At 38.4% G+C, this 20,346-nt stretch overlaps 1 protein-coding gene across 6 annotated transcripts in view; it reads left to right on the top strand.

Moving 5' to 3' along the window:
* Positions 1-20,346, top strand: part of bsna (bassoon presynaptic cytomatrix protein a) — a 223,826-nt gene that overhangs the window by 159,193 nt on the left and 44,287 nt on the right. For all 6 annotated transcript variants that reach the window (XM_055013044.1, XM_023270746.3, XM_023270749.3 and 3 more), the window contains one exon: positions 17,180-17,626. In XM_055013044.1, coding sequence (XP_054869019.1) covers positions 17,180-17,626 — 447 coding nt within the window. The remainder of the gene's footprint in view (positions 1-17,179; positions 17,627-20,346) is intronic.

Below are 20,346 nucleotides of genomic sequence, written 5' to 3'. Positions count from 1 at the left end.
AACTAATTCACTGTACATTTTCAGAATCTCTCCTCTCCTCTCGCCCCTCATCCTCCTCTCAACTCTCATTCTAATACACTAATATCCTTATCCTCTCCCACTGCATCTCTTTCTCACTCTGACATTTTTGCCTGCTTCACTCTCTGATTCCTTCTTTCTTTTCCTTCTCCTCATCCTCTGCTCACTCCATCCCCTCCCTTCCAGTCTGTTTCTTGTGCATCACTCCCTTTTCCCTCCTTGTACCACTCTAATTCTTTTCCTTTCTGCAAGTTTTTTTTTTCATAGGCGGTGACTCAACTGCAGCCAAAAAACTGCACAAATTTGGAAATCTGCTGCTTTAGGCTGTGAGTTTCTAAACAGGGACAGACAGATGTGACAATGGTTTGCATGGTGTCTTGTTTGTATTCCTATAACCACTATAGGATGACAGCTGCATATGTGAGAAATATTTTATGAAGTGCTCTGTCACTACAGAAAAGCCTCTGCAATGTCCGATTAACTGCCTCAAGTGACGACTATTGAGTCAGCATCAGTGGAGGCAGAACGCTGCTACAGTTAGTCTGAAAAATGAAGAAAAAAAATCTGTGTGTGCGTTCTGCATTGTGTGCATCATCCCTGCTTTAAGTTAGTGGCTCGAGACCACGTTACCAGATCTCTACTGGAAGAGTTGGAGATGCAGTTGCATTATGGGTACACCAGTTGTTTGGTTTTGATTATGAAGAAGAATATGTGGAATAAAAAAGGCAAAGTCTCTGGTTCTCTTACATCAGTTTTTTGGTTTGTTTTTACTTGCTTGACCCAAAACCTGCTGTTGAGTATTGAAAGAAGTATCTTTTTTTTAAAATCACAAATATGCAATTACCAGTGCCAGAAAATGTAAAAACAGATAGAACTGTCAGATTTTTAATTTCGAAATAGTCCTTGAACCACTTATCTGTGAAAACATAAGCAAATGTAAGCTTAAGATCAAGATTTTTCATCAAAATCTTTTTGTCCAATTTAAAAAATTGTCAAAACTTATGTATTTGTACTAATTAAATTCTGTTAAAAACACAAAAATCTTCACTCCCCAATGCAACCAAGAAGCCACAACTGACTCAGCTGTGACTGACAGTCACAGAACAACAATTCTGAGAGTTTTTGGCTGAACTGCAGGCTGTCTTCACACAGAGCAGACAGGAAACAAATATGGAAACAAATTAAACATGTATGTAGTAAAACACATGTGCACTCTTGGACAGATGTTGATTTTGGTATTTTTCAATAGTTTGTAAAATAAAGAAAGAGATGTGAGATTGAGAAGTGCAATGCTAACTGAGGATATTATTTTCAGGTTTGTGTAATACTTATATTTTATGCTAAAACATGTTTTATTGCAACTGTATCAAATTAAATCTGAATATTTAAGCAGCAGGTTACACAAATTTGTAAATATTGGTACATTTATTGACTTGTTTACTAATATATACAATTATTAAACTACATTTTCCACTTTTCATTACAAACTATTGAAGTGACATCTCACTTTGTCATATTACAAACATTGGCATCCATTCTGCCACACCAAACCGGGCTCAGATTTAGTTTTAATAAAACATGTGAATGCTGGAGTTGGATTTCTGCTGTACTGAGTCATTCAAAATGTTCTTTCAGATGGTCCTTGAACCTCTCATCTGTAAGTTGTAGTTCCTTCAGAAAACTTAACCTTATCCAAGCTTAAATACAATATTTCACAAAATCACTGTCTCATTTAAAATAATGACAAAATTTTGATATTTGCTCTAACCATATTCCGTAAAAATAAATAAATAAATAAAAAATCTTCACTTCTCAGTACAACTCAGCTGTGACTAACAGTCACATGAAAAAAATTCAGGAAATTTTCAGCAGAACTGCAGGCTGTATATACACAAAGCAGGTAGGAAAGAAGCATGGAAATAAATTAAAACTGCATGTGGTAAAACATGTGAAGACAGTTTTTGTAAACTAAAGAAACAGATGTCAGATAGATAAGTGCAATGATAATCAGTAACACTATTTTCAGGTTTTATGCTAAAACACCCCTTTATTCCAACTGTATCAAATTAAATCTGAATAATAAAGCAGCAGGTTAAACAAGATTGTAAATATTGGTACATTTATGGGGTTTTGCACTAATATATGCAACCATCCAAATTCATTTCCTCTTCTCCAATCCTCCTGCAATCTATTCAAGTCTTATTACAAACTTTGCTGCACCAAAATCAGGCTCAGAGGTAAATTCTATTTTAATAAAACACATCACTGCTGGAGTTTGGATTTCACGTCTATTGAGTCATTCAGAATGTGCTGAACCAAACAGAAGAGCTAAGAAAGGTTTTTATTTCTCTCCCCTTCTTAGTTTACCTTCTCATTTAGCTCCCTTCCATCATTCCCTCCTCTCTTCTCTGGGTTTTTCTTTCCCTGCAACACTCCATCTTCTTTCATGTCCATCCCCAACCTCCACTTACCTCACATTTTATCTCAGCCCTCCTCTTGAATCTATCTCACATAGTAAGACTTTCTCCTCTCCTCTCTGCTCTCTCTCTAAGCCCTCAGCTAAATTTTCCTGAAGATTTTTTCCCCTCCACCTCCATTTCTAGCATCTGTCTGATCATGTCTCCTTCTTCACCCTGCGGGATGAGCCAGCAATCTCCCCTACCCATAATGCTCCTGTCCAAGTGAGGACTGCCTCCTGCACTTCAAAGTACACACTCCAGCACTTCAAAGCCCGCAGTCTTCCTCATACTAAAACCAAGGCCAGATCAATTAAATCCTAATAACACCCAGCAGCCCCCCACCGCTGAGTATGAGGTTCATATCTGGGCACACACAGCGAGGCAAAGAGCTACAACTTGGTAGACTTTTGCAACTCCCAGAGAGGTAATTTGGGCTGCAGCTCTGAGGATGAAAACGAGAAAAATGGGATTTGTACCTCTAAAGTGTTAAAAAATGTTGGTAAAGCCATGTTAGGACTCAAAACACTGAAACTAGGTTGCTAAATGGGATAGATCAAGACAGTCAAGACATTGACTCTAATACTAAACGTTTAGGCATAAACACATAAATGTGCATAAAAATTTATAATAAGGAAATAAAAAAAAGCTGGAATATATAATGCAATAAATATCCAATGTGCAAAAAAATGACTTGTGTTTTCTAAAAAATGGAGTGTAAAATAAAAATCTGTGTAAACATATGCATAAATATCACCATATGTACTCGTTCATAAGTAGAATAAAACTATTTTGAGGCTCAAATAGAGTTTTTAAATAGGGTAGCATTTATTTCCGGTTACTCCAGTGTTAGAATATTAGAATAGTACAAAAGCAGTAAGATATATAAGTACGATACAGCACCGAAAATAAAATATTTCAGCTACAATCAGGCTGTGGATTAAAAAAATAAGAGGTAATACTGGTAAAGATACTGAGATAGTAAAATAATATCACTCATTAACTTGGAATTTTGCACATAATAATGAAATAATCTACCTAAAATATAAAAAATATTACACTGGAATCTGAAACATTGCACCTGAACATAATTATTGCACTTTTATTGAAATATTGCACATTAAATTGACATTTTGTACATGAAAGTGCAATATTATACAATACTGAAACTATTGATATTGCACAAACTAATGAAACATGTAATATTGCAAATTACATTAATATTATAGTTTAGGTCAAAGTGTCCGATGTAAACAAAAAGCTGGTAAAAGTTGGAAATAATTGTCTTGTTTTTAGTATGTAACATTTTGCTAATAGAAATTTTTTATTGGTGGAACTGCAAACTTGAATTTGTTCAGAAGAAACATTATCTATCATATAATAAATGTCTTTTATAGGGTTTGTTTACTAACTAAACACAGACACACGTCTGATAAAGTTAGTTGACTCACCTGCCTCCCTGTTCCCTGTTGAACTGATCTTATATTCAGACCCTCTGCAGCTCTGCCCTGTTTCACTGCTGGCCAGCTGCCATCCCATTACTGCAGAAGTGAAAATCCTCTGATGCCTGCAGCCTGAACACACACACATGCATAAACACAGACTCCAGCAGGGAAACACACATGCAGCTTAGGTTGTGCTGTTGTTTGTGTGTCCCAGCGAGACAGTTAGCCTGTTAAAATGAGCTCTCATGACAGATTTGTGGGTCAAATTCTGCCTCACGCCTCCGTTCTGTGTCTGTCTACCCGACACAAAGGCTTCGTCTTTAAGCCCACTTGTCACAGTCGAGTTATTGGTTCAAATCCAGGCAACAAAACTTCACACAAAGTCAAAAGAGCGTTGAGGATGCCACTAAACCGCTGTCCAGTGTGCCGGAGTTGCTCAAAAGTGCAGAACTGTGGTTTTGGTATCACTGGACGAGGTTCAATGTTTGGAAAAAAATCATAATTTTGTATTGCAACTAATACATTTTCTTACCTATGATATTGTAGGAAAAGGGCTTCCAATTTGTAAAGTCCACAAAAAATGTGATTCAAGGGGAGAATAGAGGCATTAGCTGGTTTTCTTTTGGGATCATTATTGGTAGAATTGAGCTTCATTTTCATCTCTTGTTTACTTCCTGTTTTAACTTGCTGTTTGGTTAGATTCGGGGATCAAAACTGCGTGTTTAGGTTTATGAAAATATCCCGCTTTGGTTGATTTTCATCCCTTTCACCACAATAACTACATGTCAGAAGCTTGGTTCAGTTTATTCATCCAAACTACTTGGTTTGGTTCAGGAAACTAGTGGTTAAAAATTTGACTCTTTCACTGCATGTTTTAGGCTTTTCTTTCATTTTCTAATACCTAATCGGCTGGTTGAAACGAAGCAGGAGTAAAATAAATGCCAAACATATCTTGAAAATCTGGTGAAATATGGTAAGATTTCCCTCCATAACATAATAAAGAATGTAGTTTAGGTGTATGGAAATGTACTTCTGTGGAGATGGGATGGCAGTGGGTCAATGCTCTTGTTCTGCTTTGTAAACTGTAATATTTATTTTTGTTGGGAAATGACTGCAAAGACACACAAAACGACTACGAAGAGTCATAAAAACTGTAAAACTTTTACAGCACTTTTTGGTGAGGATGGCCTCCTCAAGCAAGCTACACATTTTTGCTAAGTGGAGGTGGAGCCCTTTCTACAACCAGTTAGCCTCTCAGCTTTACAGTCAAGCAAGAATTTTATTCAGTTTCTGAGTAGAAGTTGAGGCTGGAAAATTTGCATAACCCGCAACCTTAGCCCCTGCTTCCACTAAGTGAAGAATTAGCAGCTGCTTCTCAGTCCACCAGCTTTATTTACTTGCTAGAGATGCTACTGCTAACATTGAAATGTCTCAGCAAAGTTCACCAAATGTTCTGATGTTGACTGCAACAGTGAACACGGGAGTCTTCATGCTCTCCCAGCATCTGAGGAACTGAAGACTCAGTGAATTACTTTAATCATTAAGGACAATGCCCCCACAGCAATAGAAAAATCCTTAATGTTGCAGCTAATGGGGCTAATGTTAGCATTAGCTTTGATCGCATTCCCACAGGTTCCAGCTGTGTATAAACTATAGTGCTGAGAATCCTGGGGGGGGTTTTTTGTTTGTTTTGTGGTTTTTTTTGGTGCAACCCAAATTTAGCTAGTTAAACTGCATTTTAATACAGATGAATTCTGAATAAAGGTGTTGTTTTTGCATTTTTCTGATTTCGTTTTTTGTCAGACAGTGGAAGAAGTTTGAAATAGTGACTAGAACACAACCCAGTGTCTGATAAACTCACCAAACAAAGGTTAAAACGATAGCTGTGCTGTGAATTTGGCAATATTAGCGTGTGAAAAGATCACTCAGATGGAAAGCTAGATGTTATACAAACACATTTCTGTCTATTTTGGCTGCCATGTGGTCGACTAGACGCAGAGAGAGTCTTCTTTCTGAATTCAGGCATGGGCAGCAGCAGCTCAACTGTCAGCAGTACCTATAAATTCACAAAATATGCTAATGAGATCCTCCTACATGTCGTGTGATCAGAGGAAAGAAGTGGGCAGATCAGCCTAGTCTGGGTTTTATATCAGGTCTGTGAAGAATAGCTGGTCGGACAGAAAATAGGTAGAAAACCGGAGAAGGATATGAGAGTAATGTGGCCAATAAAACATAATGTATTCGCATTAACGCTAACACACACATCCACAGCCCCGTGCCCACTCCCCTGCCTCTCACAACAAGGTTACATAATTAAAGAGGCTCCATTGTGATGATAAAATGGTTATGGAGATTTTTTAAACATATTTGTGAAATGGAAATGAAACCTGTTTGGGTTATATAACCAGAAAAAGAAAAAGAGTCTGTTTTTTCCTCCTATAATTCATCTCCTCTCTCCTCTCCTCTCGTTTCACTTCTTCACCTTCTTGAATTTCGGATTTTCTTCCTCCTCCTTCTTTGTTCCCTCCTTCAACCTTTAATTCATCTCCTTCTTCCTCGCCTCCCCCAGCCTCATTTCTCTTCTTTATCCCCTCCAGTTTCTCTCTTTCATTGCTTCTTCTCCTTCTTATATCTGAGCCTCTTCCCTTTAACAACACACGACCGGATCTATACATTTGATCGGTGAATACTATGTGTTTTGGTGAACATATCAAGATTTAATCAAACAAATCCAATCGAGACTCTCTAGAGGGCGCAGCTGTTTTGAACGGAGTCGAAAGGTTGGGCGCCACTATTGATATTTAATAATACATTATATTTTACAACCTGCAAGGTCGATAAAGTGAGTAAAAAGTGAAATATGTCCCTATAAAAAGCAGTACAAGTACGCATGCAAAGAAGTGTAGTTACTGCCCTCATAGTAAAATATGTTTTTAGACTATTTGTTCATTTCTCAGTCTTTGTTTTGGTCTTTTTATTTTTGATTACTTCCATTTTGTGTTTCCAACGCATGAAATATTAATGATGGGCAGCAGACATGAAAGAAAAAAAATAAACTGGAGAGAAGAAGAAGCTAGAAAATAGCCAAAAAAAACATAAGGGAGGAAATAAAACTGTAAGGAGGAGAAGAAGCTCCACGGGGAGGAATTAAGATGGAGACAGAGAACAAGAGTTGGTAATTCTGGAACTAGTGGGAGGGCAGAGAGTTTATGTGGGAGGGCTCCTGTGAAACCTGCTTTTTGTTGTCACATAAATGAGAGTCTGTTCACGTATGACGGTAGAAGTGATGCAACATGTGCAGTGAGAAGTGAAAACTGCCCCCAAACTCAACCGGTTTCTTTTTAGGCTCGAGACTGTTGGAGTAACAAGAATTAGTGAGTCAGGAAACGTACAAGCGGCAACCAGTAGGATGAAGCATGGCCTACATAGAAATGTCTTATATAGGATTAAAATAAATGCATGAATAGTAATAAAAAAAAAGTTGCATGTATTGAAACTTTGCATCCACATGACAATAATTTCACATTTTAAAATAGATATTTCTGCAGAATTGGTTAAAATTCAGGCTTTTTCTTTAGACAATCCATGTCTTTAGCCTGTTTTCAGCAGTCACAAAATCAAACAGCAAAAAAAATGTTCAAAATTCTAATAATCCATAAAGTAAGGGGCCAATATCATATGAGATAATGCATAAATTGAACTTTAAATTATGTATTCCATACAATACTGCCTATTAAAAATGTGTTATCTCTACATGATAACAAATCAGGAAATATTCTGGTCAGCTATGAGGTCCTTTTTCCACTTTATGTTCACTGCAGATTCAACAATAAGGCATATGGTCTAGTAGGTTTAACATTATTTTAAATTTTAAACAAAATGTTGAAATTAATGTAGTACCAACTTCACCAATACTGTCTTTAAATTATTGTAATCTTATTTACTAACTTGTGTAATAATATGACATTGTGGTATATTATGTGGTGATTTGTGTAATAACACAAATTGGTGAAAATATTTTTATGCCACTTTATTTTAGATTTACCTTCATCATTTATGGTGCAGGAAGAAAAAGGTGCCATTTTTTCTACGCAGGACTTTTGTTTGAACTTGGCTTTTTCAAATTTCAAGAAATAGATTCAACTCACACAACTATTACAACACAAAACAGCTTTTGAATAGAGTTCAAATTTCAGCTTTCCCTCAGAATATAATATTTTCTGAATGCTTTAGTATCATTAGCAGGTAAAAATTTGAATTCATCCATTTGTCTTTTAATTTATGACTGATATCTGCAAAACTACTGACATTCCCATCAACTTCCGTAAACATTAGCATGCTAATACGCTAAATTACAACAGTGAAGAAGGTAAACATGCTAATGTGAGCACCACAGCAGGATTAAGTCAGTATTTAAGTCTGTGCACTGCTGAGATTGACTGCAGGTGTGACAGGATATGCAGGTTTACACTCAACAATCCTTCATGTGTTCAGTCTGCTGCTCTGTTTCCAAAGAACTACGCAACTCAGCAGAGTCAGGTGAACTGGTCCAGACAGCCATCAATCATAACCCGTCTGCTCCCTGATTGGCTCAGCTGAGAGTTTGACCTCAGGTTGAAATACACTACTACAGGAAAGTTTCACATTAGATTGATTTCCTTTGAGGTTGTCACGGTGATGATGACGATGAGGATGTATGGCTGAGCGTCGTTTGATGATGAACTGTGGGATGTTGTCACAGTACGGGGGGAAGTTTGAACCCAAAATGAGAGCACAGAGGCAGATCGAATTCAAAAGGTTTTATTACAAATAATAATAAATATCCAGTTAACCAAGGCTTGAAGGCAGGCTCCCAGGGACTGGCAGGTGTGGAGGCACATACCAGCGTGGACAGCAATCAGCAGAGAGAAGCAGCCAGAGGGGAGACCCAGGGGGGTGCAGCCAGTCCTTGTCCTGGTGGAGGGTCCAGGGTACCCGGCAAGAGGCCAGGGTGAATGGAACAGTCCAGGGGTCCACGTCCTCTGTCTGGAGGATTCTTGAGGAGTCCGGGAGGAATCCTCGGGGGGAAGGTGGGCTGCTTCGGCGGTTCAAAGGACAAGAATCATGGCCGGTCGAATGCAGTGGCTGAACAGGCAGGAGGATGTGACACTGAGTGCAGTGCAGAGACGGTCTTTATGGCAGTAGACTATGATCAGATGAGCTGCAGGTGTGGAGGTCCAGCAGCTGCTCTCCTTCTGCAGCAAGAGGGGGGAGGTAAAGGACAGGCAGAGGAGCAGACAGAGGAAGGTGGGGTGGGGTGGGTGCCAGGCAGGGGCCATGACAGATGTGAATTGGAGGCTTGTGTGTTTGAAGCCATGTAAGTTGTTGGAATGTAGCAGGAGGAGTTCTGGTTCTGGTAACCTGAAGTATCACATATGCAAAAAAGAAAAGGGTCAAAGCCAAAGCAATAAGAGAATGATAGAGGCTACGCCCACTCAGAACTGTCACAACATGGACAGATGTGTCCGTGGGGGTCACTTCTTTGAGTTTAAAAGCCTAATTGAAAGAAAACTATGTCAACTAATTGTTGACTTCAAGCTTAATACATTTAAACATGACATTGAACAGGTGCATTTAAGTCTGATACTGTCCCATAATGAAGGATACATAGAAATCACTTTAGGTTTTGGTGAAATTTAAGTAAAATATTATAGACTGAATATTCTCTGTGATAAATACCACAAAGTCTGTGTTCTGTTAGGTGCAATGTAAAACAAACTTGGCAGCAAATCACCACCAAGCATAAAGACATATTTATGCAGTTTCTGCATTATCAACTGAATACATGTGGGTTCCCATAGCAACACAATGCACTCCATTTGCGATACTGTGACTGCACAGCTTCACTCAGTGGGATTAATAACATAAAAAACTAAAAACCTGTATTGAAGAGAAAGTATGGACACGTGGAAGAGTGTTGGTCCTTACATCAGAACAGAGAAGGTTAGCTGTGCAACATCTGTTACCATGGTGATCTAGCAGGTTAAAAGAGAGCCACCTCGGCGACATTGTAATCTTTAGGCTCAACAAACCTACTAACACATTAATCTCACTTAGTAGCAGCCCTCTTTGGTCTTGTAGTCATTTCGCACGCCCACCATTCACCTCAAACACCTTCCTTTGCAGAAGTGGAAAACAGCTGCTGGTGAACAGAATCGAGGTGGTGATTGAGATTCCCTTAAAACATATCAAGCAAACCATTGAGTATATCAGTGTCACTGATGGCATCACACTGTTTTTATAAACCTCCTCTATCATCATCAGCAGCAGCAGCATCTGTCTCTTGTCTTAAAGCTTTCCTCCTCCTTCTCTTCTCTCTGCCTGTGTCATTGCTGCCCCCACTAGAAGCCAGTTGCATCAGCTTCAGCAGGGAGCCATATTACTGGAGGCTGAGCTGAATTACTGTGTACGTGCACGCTCTCGTGTGCACGTGTGGTGTCGCTCACTTCCCATCCTTTAATTTTTTTCCCCTCTCCTCTGCCCACTGGGGTTCTTCTTCCTCCTCATCTTCCCTCTTCCTCCTTCTGCTCGTCATCCCTCTCTCCTTCTGGTGAGCCTTCAGCTACTTAGGCCTCCTCCTCCATTTTGCATCGATGCGAGCGCCGTGTCTACATGCGTGTTTGTGCAGAGTGCAGCCTACAGCGGCAGGGAAAGTGTGCGCTCGAGCAGAACAATGGCATTCTGGGTAAAAATAGCCCTGACTCTGTTGGAGGGAGAGGAAAAGGAGAGCGAGGGTGACAGGCGGAGAGAGGAGAGGAGGAGGAGATGGAAGTTTAACAGCGTTGTAGAGATGAGAGAGAAACTGTAGGTGCAAATGTGTGAAAGATAAATCAGAAGGAAGGAAATAAAACACGAGGATGACTCAGACTAACCACAGACTGAAACTGAGAGAAACACTCTGGAAGGAAGGGAATCGACCACTTTGAATGTACACGAGGATCTGAACAGTAACAGTGTTAACATGAAAGTTAGAAAACCTGGTTTCTGATCTACAGTGGACGATATCCCAGCTATTCAATGTACAAGGGGGAATCCTCAGCAGCTGAAGATTAATCCAGCATTATTGTTCTGCTGTTTTCCTCTTCGTCTTACCTAGAAGCTGAGAGTCCTCAGAGCATCATTCATCAGTTATTTATTGTTTTGTGTTGACTATGACTCCAGCTGGGAAGGCATAACACATGTATCCCAAGAGTTTTAGCTTGACATACATATACACTACCGGTCAAAAGTATGAAAGTATGATAAAATAACCACATACTAGAGGTAAACTTCTGCTTGCATCAACTTTCTCCATCATTTTCATCATCATGACTCTTCTATTAATCAATCAATCAAAATTTATTTATAGAGCACTTCACAACACTCAAGGTGACCAGAGTGCTTTCCAGTTAAAATCAAACAGTAAAATTAGAAATAAAAGCAAATTAAAATACAGCAACGATAGAACACATGTCAAGAAAATAAAATCATTACTGTATGTTTCATTACCTGAAAACAGTCAATAGAGACACCAGCAGGGAATGTTCTAGTTTTAGCGTCTATTAATGATGTTTAAGAAGCCTATTGCACCACCCTGCACGTTGAAAAATGACACTGAAACGGTGTTAGGAAGTGTTTTTAAATGTGACGCCATCGAGGTTATGATAAAACGTTTTTATATATACGAGAAAAGCCCTGCTGAGTAAAACAGCGGTGAGTTATTGCTGTGGATTTTTCAAGATACACACTGTGCAAGAAAACTGCCAGAAAAAGGAGCAATAAGGAAAACATTACTAGAAGAAAAAAAAGGAAACACAAGGAGAGCTGGAAGGTACCGACGGAATACATCCAACAATGCTCGACAGATTTTGAAAGGACGGACGCTTAGTGAGAAAGAAAGATAAGGTCTGAATGGAAAATATTCTGCAGCACATGAAAAGAAAACAGCAATGAGAATTAGGTGATGGAGCATTTTAGTGAGCATTATTGACAGCAGGAGAAAAGGCCAGATTGTTTGTGCTATGGAGGTTAAGTGGGCACCGCTGGGTTCTCTGCAGGATGACACAAACACAAAAACATGCACGTGAGGCATCTGTAGGCTGGAATGTAGGAAAAACAAGGAAACTAGTTCATTTTACAATCTAAAAATGATTCAACGATGTTATATTACTGTACAATCTGATGCTCCAGGGGATGAGCACACACAGAAGGCTTTACATTGACTTACATTCATATTCTAGCATAGATTCTGTACTTTAGCAGAGACTTTTTAAAACATGATCCACAAATATACTTCAGTTATGCTGAGCTATAAGAGTTTTTGGTTGCAATGTTCAGAATTATCAATGAGATATTAGTTATTTTACTACAGAAATACTGTCAAACATCACGTACAAGTTCAATAAAGTCATAATCTAATGTTTAAAGAATGTTTGAGGGATATTTAACCGTACAAATAGTGTTCCAGTGAGGTTAAAAGTGAGCTATGATGCAACAGTTCAGGATGTTTGGAGGGTATCAATGTGCCGTGATAACAAAGAAAGAATGTTCTCAAGCCAACACTCGTAAAATGTTTTCCAGATGTTATCAAGATCTCAGATGACAGAACAGTTAGATTTTTTTGTTTTGTTTCCAGAAACGTTCTGAGAAAGTTCTGCAATATTCTACCAATGTTTCCAGCTTTCTTTTAGTTCCCAGAATGTTCTCTTAAAGGTAGAATGAGTACATACGATCCAGAAATGTTTGGTTGTAACAGTGTTAGATTGTTACACCCCTAACGTTCTCAGAACTGAATGTTGTTCTTCCTTTGTGATCATGGAATATTGTGGGAACATTTTCTAGATTGTATAATGGGTTCCCCTCAGAACATTGCAACCAGAATGTTCCACCTCTCATGATAAATCACATTACAGGAACATCTCATAAAGAACGTTCTGTCATCTGATGGCATAATGTTCTCACAATGTTCGATAAGAACAACGGATGAGAGTCAAAACAATAATCTGAAGACGTTTTTTAGATGTTATCAAGACCTCACATGACAGAACATTCTTTATAAGATGTCGTTGAGTTAGCACGTTCTTCTCCACCAAAGGTTCACAAACCAACATTCAAAAAACATTTTGAAGACCTAAGATTACAGAACGTTCTTTATAAGAAAGTTCCTGTGAAAAAGGTGGAACATTCTGGCTGCAATGTTCTGAAAATGTTTTGAGGATGTCCCTGAGGGAACACATTATAGAATCTATAAAACGTTCCCACAATGTTCCACGGTGTTAAATTTTACCACAGGAAGAATGTTTTGAGAACGTTAGAGCATCACCAAACATTTTTAGAATGTATCTTTAAAAAGAAAATTCTGGGAAATAAAAAAAGAAAACATGACTAGAACTTTCCTGTAAGAGCTTAATTCTTGCCAGGTATCAGTTTCACTATCAATTAATGCAACATTAATCAACAAAAAAATCTTTCTCTTTTTTTAAATGATTGTTCTAGCCATTTATGTGGAAGACACAACAGAAACGTTCTCGTTTCATCTTCTGAAGTGTTTGTTACTCTTTTCTAAAACGTCTCAAGTAAAAAAAAAGTTTATGTTTTTTATTTTTGATGCATAAATCTCTTTGCTGTGAGAAACACATTCAAAGAAATTTGTGATGTTTTGAGTTAGTTTAGAGGGAGAGAGAAGCAAAAAACACTCCTGAGTGTTTCCATTAAACTATTAAACGCTGATGTCTAATTTAATTACAGTAAAAATATTTTTTAAAACACCACTAGTAGCCTTCCATACACAGTTTATTTTAATCTTTTCCTCTACGCTTTTTGAACGGCAGCTCAAACTTTAAATGATAATACCAGAACAGACTGAATAACAATGATTGAACGATGACAAAAATATACCTAAGACGAAACGCACTGTAGATGTGGGAGATTTCCTGGGTTTAAGATAAGATTAAACTTGATGAATACCAAAAGAAACTGTTGTACCAGAAACAGAAAAAAACTAACAAAAAAACTGCATAACATAAGAAATGTAGTGCCTAAAATATTGAATCGAATTCCATATATATAGTGAAAATTACAATGAAATGTTGTAGTTAGAAGAGACAATCAAACTCTTTTTCTCTATTCTTTTTGCTCTATAATTGCAGTATTTTTCAATTAGAAGTGCTTATTCATTGCAATACGTTGCTCATGTTGGCCATAAATATGCTAATTTATTTGTGGCACCTGACAGTCTCTTTTAAAAAGCTTATATAGCCGATGGTGACTGCAATCTCACTGAAAAAAAAAAACCTTATAGAGCCACAAAAGTAGAAGCAGTGCAATATGGTGGCCTCATTGGAGGAGCACCAGGCCTGATTCTAAGCTAACAAATACACAAACATTATAGTTACAGGTGATTATGCAGCAGCAACAATATAATTATTAAAACTGTATTACATTTCTACTACTAGATCCTCATAATTCATATATGCTGCGTCTTTAATGGTCATGCATTTGGCTATTCATACATAAACTGTTCACTACTAGTTACTGTGGACCCTGAGGAGTCTTTTGTGCAACATTCAATCAGTGATAAACTCTTGAAAAACATCCAGGGAAAGACGAGAGGCAGTGAGATACAGGAGGCTAAAGAGCTACATTAGGAGGATTTTTCTGGAGTTTTGTGAGAGGATTTGTGGAGCTAGTGGAAAAAAAGAATAGGGCTGATAGATAAGAGGGGTGCTGCATTCATCAATTATTCATTACATGAGTAGTACAGCTGCTCTTCAGCCCCGAACACTGGTAGCTGTCCACGGATTTAGACATAGACGGAGAATTAACAGATGGCAGAGGTGGCAGGTGATGAACATAGTGGAGAGAAAACACCACAACACACACTTTATTACTGTCTTTAAACCCTAAAATAACCTTGTTCTCAGTACTGTGCACAAATACACTCACTTCTGTAGTATTTCTGTCCAACTACTCTCAGAGATCACCTATCAAAAATGGAACTACGAGAGCAGTTTGGCAATAATCGGCCAAAACCCTGCAGCTCTCCACAGCGCCGTGTGATGACTTTCAGCTCATGGTTTCGCTGTTTTTTGTTTTGAGTCCCTTTTTTCACGTAAAAGCTCTAAAACAAAAAACCCTTTTGTGCCCGACCTGCTAAGCACCATCAGGCAGACAGTTAGCATGTAGCTGGTGAACAAAGCACTTAGGTAACACAACACTGGAACCTCCCAGTACTACTTAGCAGCTAAAGATGCAGATATTTCCCTCTGGAGTTGATCCAGACAGAAGCAGGAGCTCAAGCAGAGAGAAAATTGGATTTACATTTACTAGATATCCAAAAGCATGACCTCAAATGAATGGTAATGTTGATTTGATGGTTAAAAATCCAACTGTTTGGCATTTCAACTTGTTTTTTATGGCTTTTCTTGCATGTTTAATTAGAGTGTCTGAAGGTAATGCACATTTTTCAAGAAAGACCAAGAATGTCATTGAATGCAGTAAAGACATATTTATTCATATGGCTGAAAGTGCGAGAGTGTTTCTTTATGTCGTATTTGCATGTTGCTTTGAAACTTTTAGCAGATCGTTCAGACTGCTTGTCGGAGCAAACTTCTTTTTTTGTCACTAAGTCTCACAGTGATGTGAAGTTGTGTGATGTGATGAAAATAGGGTGTAGCTGTCAGACTGAATTCTAGAAATGTGCATCAGCTTAGCTTAGCCTGTTGCAGCCCTGACAGCTCTGTCTGGGAATAAGATTTCCAAAGCGTGCACGGTGCACGCACGTGTGTGTGTGTGTGTGTGTGTGTGTGTGTGTGTGTGTGTGTGTGTGTGTGTGTGTGTGTGTGTGTGTGTGTGCGTTTGTTGGCCTGCAGTCTGCTGGTTAAGTGGAGTCGACACAGTGAACGTCGAGAATATTAATGGCCATGTTAAGTCGTCCATTTGATTCAACCCGAGAAGCTGAATGAGAACACATCATCACTTTTATGCGATCCTTGCAGTGCAGGGTTAAGTGGCATTAAGTTTACACTCACAACATACTGAGACCTGCAGGTAGAAGTGAACAAAAGGTTACATACACTTGTAAAGATCATGATTATCATTACAGGATCCAGTTTCCAATGACTTCTGTATCTCTGAATTTTCTATGATGGAATCACTGAAACAAAAAACAATCATGCATGTTGGTTATTTTGTAGAGGTTCTTGATGATATTTAAGTCAGGACTTTGGGGAGCACAATCTATAGCCTTCATGCTAGCCTGATTTAATCATTTCTTTACCACTTTTGAGCTGAGTTTGGGGTCAATGTCTTGTTGAAACATCCAACTGCATCCAAGCTCAACCTTCTGACTGATGATTTTAGGTTTTCCTGAAGAATGTGGATGTAATCATCCTCCTATTTCGTTATTCCATTTACTTTGTGTAAAACACCAGCTCCACTGTTAGTAAAGCAGCCCCAGCTACCACCATGCTTGGCAGTAGGTTTGGTGATCTTTAGATTAAAGGCCTTACCTTCTCTTCTCAAAATATACTTCTGCTCATTGTGGCCAAATAGCTCAATTTAATTTCTTCCAGAAGGTCTTTTTGTTGTCCATGTGATCAGCAGCAGTCTTCAGTGGAGCTTTAAGGTTCTGCTTCTAGAGGAAGAACTTCCTTCTTGATGGAGCCCTTTCAGCTCATGTTGATGTAAAACCCTGTGGACACTGACAGCTGTGTTCCAGCAGCTTCTCATTCATTGCAGACCTGCTTTTTGCTGATTCTTTTTTGACTCTTGACCATCATGACCAATTATCTCTCAGCAGCAAATGATAGTTTGTGTTTTCTTTCTGATCATGGTAGTGACACAACTATACCATGACCTTTGTACTTACCAACAATTGTTTGCACACATTTTTGGATGATTTATAGCTGCTTTCAAATGGCTCCAAGTGACTTTCCTGACTTGCTCTAGTCATTGATTTGCCTTGTCAGATCTTTGCTGAGCAACTTAAACTTTACTATTGTAGAGTTTACAGCTTCATCTTGTGTGAGTGTTTGAAATGGGCTGTATGTAAATTGGCTCATATAAGTCAGCAATTGCAGTCAGTCGTAATCACTGCACTGGATGCACTTGAGCTAGAATAAATTCAGTGAATCTTCAAACATGTTTTATTCTTACAGTCATTTAAATACAAAACATTACCAACCCGTTTAGGACACCTTGTTAGTTGTAATTAACAGTTTGGGTTCTCTGTCTGTTTTTCAGAAAAAGGAGTGGTTATGTCTAAACTGCCAGACCCAGCGGCTGATGTCTGGAGGCGGTCTCGACGAACCTCCACTTCCTGTTCCTCATCCATCTCCCAAGCACCAGCCAATGGGCTCGCCTCGTCACCAGACCCCAACCGGTCAGCAGAGCCCTCTACACAAACCCGCCACCCAGCAGGGTCCCAAGCAGACCCAGCCAGAGACACAGAAACAGCAGCCGATAACCGGCACCGGCGGACCGTTCGCACCAACGGCTGCCAAACAGTCGACCGACATCAAGACCACGACGCCAGCTACTGTACCGACCACAGAGAAACAGTCCAAACCCACAGAGGAGAAGCCCAAGACTGAGCTGGAGAACCAAACTGCCAAAGAGACCAAACCCTCCCAGAAGAAGGGAGAACAGATCACACCGATCAAGGAAATCAAGAAGTCCAGGCACTATGATGTAAGTCTGATTCAATCAAATATGAATTGCTTTTGTCCAGTTTGCTTCTCTGTATGTTAAACTATGGAAAATGACCAAAAGAATGTATAAATAATTCCTATTCATGAAACTCGCAACAGATAAATAATGCAGACATGCAATAAAGAGAAAATAAATTAGGCTAATTTCAGTGAATATTCAGTGGAAACCATAGTGTAACATACAGGCTTGTGTCCCAGCAACTGCACTGTGTAATGCAGGTTAAATTATGCAACTAAACATGGCTGCTTCAGCTTGGACCTGCTTCACATTTATATAACTTTTCCCATCAAGCCCAGTGAGCTCAATGAAAATTTTTGCACCAACAGAGAAACGTGGCATAGTCTAGAGGTGGATGTCAAAGCCTTTTGTGCCATTTCATTTCACTTCATTCATCCAGCCTAAAGACATTATCCAATTTTTATTTGGAGATGCAGCAGCAGAAAGCAGTGAGAGTCACCAGTTATCCATGTGATTAGCCCTTTGTAGCTGACTCAGAAGCTGTGCAGTAACAGGTGCTAGGACCAGGTAACATAACTTTGGTAAGATATTTGTTTATAACAGTTGTTATTTACTCTAATGGACTTACAACAACCTTTCCAGCTACGTCTTTCACATCCATGCTTCCTTGCTTGTTGCCATCTTTCTGCTGCTATTTTTCATGGAGGTAGCTTAAGCTTGACTTATACATAACGTACGCTATATCTTTGCCCACACCTCTCCAGAAATGTAGCTAGGTTGCAGCAATGACGACTTCAGTAACTGTAAATGCTGCGCTTGGTAATTATATGCTGTGTAAACACGACATGATCATTTGTGCACAATTTGAAGTCAAGTATTGAAGGCTGCTACTGTGTAATGCAAACACAATAGCCAGTACTCTGTTAGTCAAGCCATATGTATCTGTTTTCCTTTTGTTATAGCTCTAACAATCCCTGTCAGTTCCGACATCTACTTTCTTTTCTGCGTTGCAATAATTTGGGTAAAAGTAACTTTTGTTAAGTAGTTATGGTCCACTACATTTCTATCGGCATTGCCTGAAGTACACAAAGAAACTCACCACAGTTGCGCAGAAATCGCTGAAGTCACTTGCTTAGACTGTGCATAGATTGAGTTTAATTAAACTTAAACAGCAAACTAGCTACTGCAGAGTGTTGGCGTCCTGAAATAAAGCTGCTTGAACATCTTTCAGGCAGTTAAATACAGCCAACACTGAGCAGGAACAGAAGAGAAGGTGGAGCTTCAGTTCTCTGAAGCATCAAGAACACCCAAAAATAGACAACATTCCACACTTTCATATGCGACAGCGTGATTTTGAAGGTTTTTGTTGTCTAAGACAGAAAAAGTGTATGTTAGCAGATACAGCTGTCTAATACCACATTAGATACAGACACAGATATTGTTGTTCTTTAGAATTTAATAACTGCACTACTGTGGCATCTTGAAACCATCCATGCTGCCAGGAATATGATATATTTTACATACTTGAGATGATTTTGGTACACTGATAAATGCTTGTATATACACAACCATTCAAAAGTTTGGGGTCACTTAGAAATGTCTTTATTTCTGAAAGAAAAGCAGTTTTTTCAATGAAGATAACATTAAATTAATCAGAAATACAGTCTAGACATTGTTAATGTGGTAAATGACTATTCTAGCTGGAAACGGCTGATTTTTAATGGAATATCTCCATAGGGGTACAGAGGAACATTTCCAGCAACCATCACTCCTGTGTTCTAATGCTACATTGTGTTAGCTAATGGTGTTGAAAGGCTCATTGATGATTAGAAAACCCTTGTGGAATTATGTTAGCATATGAGTAAAAATGTGAGTTTTCATGGAAAGCATAAAATAACCTGGGTGACCCCAAACTTTTGAAGTTTAGATAATAATCTGTCAGTTATTACAGTAGTTTGTCCAACTGTTACTGTTATTTAACAGGGAATGAATGCACAAAACAAACAAATTTCCACTTTTTATAACAAAGACATTTCTAAGATAGTTCTTCCCAGACTCTTTTTTTTCTAGTAAAATAAATAAAGTAAGTACATGCTATTATTTTTTGATCAGCTTTTCTCACTCTTAAGAATTCCAGAGTATTCTGTAACATGGTTGCTGATCCTTTTTCGAGTAAATGTCAAAACAGAATTGCATTATAATAAGGTCTTACAGATATATTTGTTTAATTTGAAGTTACATTTAAATATTTTTTTTAAAATCTATAAAACTTCATGATCAGAGTGAGACACCTCAAGGTTTTGTAGTGATACTGGGATACAATGAAATGGGATAATTAGAGGTTTCATGATATACATTTAGGAAACCATTTCTAAACATGTTTGTTGTATTTTTCATATCGCATTTATGCCACACTCTGCATAAAGAATTTTCTCTGAAAAATATTGTTAGTTCTCGTGATTTATTTTGTCAGAGCATAATATTCCTGACTTTTGTACTCCTTAACTCCTTATTTAAAGCTCATTTATTCATTGAATTTCTTAAACAGTCTCTCTCTATAAGAGCTTGTGTATCAGATTTCTATTCTGATTTGTCATGACAGCCCGACCCAGTTTGAAAAAGTTGCTTATTTACTTCACACACTAACTGAACTGTCACAGAGTTGTGGTATTATTTAGAACCGTGAGTCAAACCAAGTACTTTCTCCTTTAGTGTTGGACATCGGTGGCTGTTTGCATGTC

Source organism: Amphiprion ocellaris, chromosome 8 (assembly GCF_022539595.1).
Source record: "Amphiprion ocellaris isolate individual 3 ecotype Okinawa chromosome 8, ASM2253959v1, whole genome shotgun sequence".
NCBI lineage: Eukaryota > Metazoa > Chordata > Actinopteri > Pomacentridae > Amphiprion > Amphiprion ocellaris.
Note: the sequence above shows the minus strand (reverse complement) of the source record. Positions and strands in the feature narration are given on the sequence as shown.